Here is a 4,883-nt window from a genome sequence, read left to right on the forward strand (position 1 = left end):
TTAGACCAGATGACCTCCAGAGGTCCCTTCCAACCTCAACTCATCTGTGATTCTGTGAAATAGATCTGAGACTTCCTCATTAAATAGAGAAAAATTATTCTCAGATTTATTTTATTTGCTTTATTTGCACTTTTTACATGGCCAGGTTTTGATTGATTGAACCTGCCAGAAGCTTCCCCCATGTCTGACAGAGCCAATGCCAGCCGGATCCAAGACAGACCCACCACCGGCCAAGTCAGTGATCATGACAGCACCTCTATTGATAACATATTTAAGAAGAGGAAGAAAAAAACCTTTGCAATTGCAGCCAGAGAGAAAAGTGAGAAGATGTGAGAGAAACAAGCCTGCAGACACCAAGGTCAGTGAAGAAGAAGGGGGAGTAGGTGCTCCAGGCATCACAGCAGAAATTCCCCTGCAGCCCATGATGAAGACCATGGTGAGGCAGGCTGTCCCCCTGCAGCCTGTGGAGGTCCATGGTGGAGCAGATGTCCAACTGTAGCCTGTGGAGGACCCCACACTGGAGCGCCAAAAAGGAGGCTGTGACCCAGTGGGAAGGCTGCTCTGTAGCAGGTTCCTGTCAGGACCTGTGGCCTCATGGAGAGAAATGAGCTCACACTGGAGCAGGTTTTCTGGCAGGACTTGTGACCCCATGGGGGACCCGCGCTGGAGCACTCCCTTCCTGGAGGACTGCACACCATGGAATGGACCCAGGCTGGAGCAGTTTGTGAAGAACTGCAGCCTGTGGGAATGACTCACATTGGAGATGTTCATGGAGGACTGTCTCCCATGAGAGGGACCCCACGCTGGAGCAGGGGAAGAGTGTGAGGAGTCCTCCCCCTGAGGTGGAAGGAGCAGCAGAAATAATGTGTGATGAATTCACTGTGAGCCCCATTCCCTGTCCCCCTGTGCCACTCGGGGGGGAGGAGGTAGAGAAATTGAGAGTAAAGTTAAGCCCGGGAAGAAGGGAGGGGTGGGGGGAGGTGGTTCAAGATTTGTGTTTTATTTCTCATTATCTTCCTCTGATTCAGTTGGTAATAAATTAAATTTATTTTTCCCAAGTTGAGTCTGTTTTGCCTGTGCCAGTAATTGGTGAGTGATCTCTCTCCGTCCTTATCTCCCCCCACTAGCCTTTCGTTATATTTTCTCTCCCCTGTCCAGTCGAGGAGGGAAGTGATAGAGCAGCTTTGGTGGGCACCTGGTGTACAACTGGGGCCATCCCACCACAAGTCCATAGAAGGAATAGGAAGAGAATGCACAAAAAGTTGAAATTGTAGTTAGTGTGTTAGTATTATGCAAGTTAACTTAGTCATTGGTGCTTAGGTTGGATTGAGCGTAATGCCTAGATAATTCTTCAGATGACATTGATAAGAATGCAGGTTTTTTTACTTACTTTTGAACAGTTGCTGGTAAGTTCTGAAATTCTTTCCTTGTGTGGCAAAGAGTGTTGTTTTTCAGGGGATTTTTAAATTCTGTGCAGAAAATACTGAATTAAGTGCAGAGCACAAAAATATTCTGGTGACTTTAGTTTCTGACAGAAGGGGGAATGCTGAAGGCGGGCAGCTTTTATAGAATGGACTCTCCTTGAGAAGAGAAGCAATGAGATTCTTTTCCTCACTGAAATTTTCCCAGTGGCAGGTGGAGAGTTTATTGCTGCTAAAATGGGGGGGAAGAGTGTGCTGCTTTTCAGGGAAGTGTCTTGGGTCTTACACTATCTTATAAAGGTGATCATTAACGTTATTAGAACATAAGTGTCCTCATTTGAGTGTTAAAAAGGAGGACTTTCGTAAGAGATCTGGTCCATTTGATGCACTCTAGGTGTGCTTTAAGAGGACTAAATTCTTAAGACTAGTTTCCATTAGTGAGTGGTGAATCTGGAGTGGAGATTATGAACCAAACAATATGGAACTAAGCACAAAAACTTGGGAATTGCTGACTTGTCATTGTCACTTGTTATTGTCTGGGTTCTGATGCGTCCCCAAAAGTTTAAGCTACATAGTTACTGAACTAATACAGCCTTTTGTAATAGATATAACTTATTTTTTGTGCCTTAATTATGCAAATAGTGTTGTTCAGTGTTTTTTATCTACATTTGGGAGTGTGTAGCTGGTTGGATTCAGTGGCACTGGAATTTCTCAACACATTGTGAGTTTGTAAACATTTTAGGAAGATGCACCACTAACAAACTTATTCCTCTCTTTTCCTCTGTCAGGAAGAAGGAAATATCAAAGAAATTGCAATAACTCACCACGTAAAGGAAGGACATGAGAAAGCAGACCCTTCACAGTTTGAACTTCTGAAAGTACTAGGACAAGGATCCTTTGGAAAGGTTGGTAAATGAGCTCTTGTGAAGCCAATTTGGGAGTGTAGCACTGAGTAATAGTAGGCGTGAAATATTTAGAACAGACACAGTCTTGCATTAAGGCGACGCTGCAAGTGAAAACTGCTTTCTACATTAGTGCTAACTGTCCATTTTTTAATTGTGGCAGATCTGTTTAAAGCAGTAAATCTTTTTCTAGTTTATATGATATGTAGATCTCCAAGATTCATAGAAAAATTGACTTACTATTAAATAGTTGGGTATTCACTGTTAAAATTGAGTCATTTTTCTTTAACTACTCTTCTCCTATGTTTGAGGGGGCAAGAGTTTAAAGGTTTTTTTGATAAGTATTCCTAGTCGCTAATTTGCTAATGGTAGGTAATTACCAGTACAGAAAATACTGGTGATACAGGCAGAATTAATTTTTGTAGTAGATTGTAATTACAAAGAGCAAACTTTAGACAGTAATGGCTACTGAAGTAAACATACCCTAGTTGTGTTCATGCTAGGCATTATCTGTCAGACTTTGGTTAAGGCACAGCCATGCTTGCTTGTGCCTTAATATTCAGTTGTACCTTGATGTTTATTTGAAGATCTGTTAAAGACACAATGTTTCTGGCATTTAGTGAATACTGTCCACACTGAGATCTCACTAGGTGTACATGATTCAAACTTTCAGTTGTCCAAATCGGAAGCAAAACATTAATTTCATGCAGCAAGACAGATCATTGAGTCAGAATGGAATATGCAGTGCAAGACAACGGAGCTTTTACATCCATTTTCAGCCTTAATTGGAATTCTGAATGTGATGTTAAGCACTAGCACATAATGCCAAGTCCATCATGGATATGGGGGAAAATGAGAATAATCAATCCAGTTCTCTCTTGGTAGTAGGAACTCACTGTTAGTCACATTATTGTAGTAGCAGTTCCAGTAAAGCTTGGAAACCTAGATGTTTAGAAACTTTAAAATTTTGTACTCAGACTAGTAAGAATTCAGCGAGAAACCTGATTCCAAAGGTGGTTTCCTATGTTGTTTGAGTTCATCCAGAATCATAACCAAGTTTTTATCTCAAAATCTTCAAATCAGAAGTAAATCATTCAGGGGCAAGGAAATGTAAGATAGTGAATGATAATTTCAACAGTCGCTTTGATTGACGTTACTAAATTCAGTGCTATAACTGCTGGGGGACGGGGAATTTTTAAAAAGCAAAAACAGTTAACTATCTGTCTCAAAGTATTACAAAAATGCCAGTCTTGTCCTCAATTGTTTTAGCCTTTATGCAAAAAAAGGATTAATATTACAAAACCCGTAATCCCTTTTTTCTAATACTTTGGAAAGGTGTCACTACTTCTCATTCAGTTTAAAAAGACCAGCCTGCATGCTTTTCAAGGTCTCTTGATGATCTAGTAATATCTGGATAGTGCAAAGGTGTTAACATAAGTGGGAATTGGATGCAAATGCAGACATAAAACTAATTTCATATAACACATTTAACATTCTTGTATATCACAACATGTCTCTGTGCTTTTTCGTAAATAACTTGTCACAAGTATGGTTTTTTTCTTCTTCATTTCTAAATCTAAAATTTGGATCTACTGGAATTCATTTTGTATTTGTAAGGATACCATAAAAGAAAACACATTTTACAAAAGAAGGAAATGAAACACACTTTAATTGAGGCTGGTTGTGCTTTGTTGATATGTACAAAACTCAATGGAAGCACATCATTAAAAAATATGGTTTTGTGACACAAGAGGTTGGTTCTTATAATTTTATAGGTTATTTCTGAAAAAAAAATTTGTTATATGCATTGGTTCATATAGTTTTCTGGATCAACTTTTGTACACACATTTATTTTCATATCTGACAATTATTTAATTAGCCCTTTTGCTATGCCATCTTATGAATTTTAAGAAGACAAAACTATTTGGAGATTAATATTAAAAAGCTAAATTTTGTGTTTCAAATTTGTCTCAACTTCTGAGAGAATCCAAATTCATCCTTTCTTTTACTAACTGGAATCAATTAAGTTAAACCAAAGTTAATTTGGCAGACTGTTTGTCTTGAATGAACCTTTTAGATTATTAAATGAAGGAATAGTAGGAAAAAATTCAAGGAAATTTTTGGAAAACAGTTGAAGAAGCTAATAATAGTATTGGGAGGAATAATAAGGTTGAGTTTCATTTGAAATAATACTGGCTACTTGAATTTCATAGCAAAGTATATTGATCTGACTTGCCTTTATTTTCTTTTAAGAATTCTTTTTAATTTTTAATGCAGGTCTTTCTTGTCAAAAAAATCTCAGGATCAGATGCTAGACAGCTTTATGCAATGAAGGTATTGAAAAAGGCCACCTTGAAAGGTAAGCACTGTTTGGAGAGATAAAAAAAATTAAAAACATATCAGGGATATTATACCAAAGCTTAATCTTTACACACATGCTGTTCTACAGATTGTATCTTAGAACTTTATTCTATCAAAGAGCAAATAGCAGCATACTCTGCCTTTTATTGTAAACCCAGAAAGATTAAGTAAGCAACAGTACTGTATTGATAACTGTAGG

The 4,883-nt window shown here is 38.4% G+C and overlaps 1 protein-coding gene across 1 annotated transcript in view; it reads left to right on the plus strand.

Moving 5' to 3' along the window:
* The first annotated feature begins 2,212 nt into the window (after positions 1-2,212).
* Positions 2,213-4,883, plus strand: part of RPS6KA3 (ribosomal protein S6 kinase A3) — a 39,400-nt gene continuing 36,729 nt past the window's right edge. The window contains exons 1-2 of the mRNA XM_029084861.1: positions 2,213-2,326; positions 4,601-4,682. Coding sequence (XP_028940694.1) covers positions 4,652-4,682 — 31 coding nt within the window. The 5' untranslated portion in view covers positions 2,213-2,326; positions 4,601-4,651. The remainder of the gene's footprint in view (positions 2,327-4,600; positions 4,683-4,883) is intronic.

This window comes from Antrostomus carolinensis, unplaced genomic scaffold (assembly GCF_000700745.2).
Source record: "Antrostomus carolinensis isolate BGI_N321 unplaced genomic scaffold, ASM70074v2 scaffold7685, whole genome shotgun sequence".
NCBI lineage: Eukaryota > Metazoa > Chordata > Aves > Caprimulgiformes > Caprimulgidae > Antrostomus > Antrostomus carolinensis.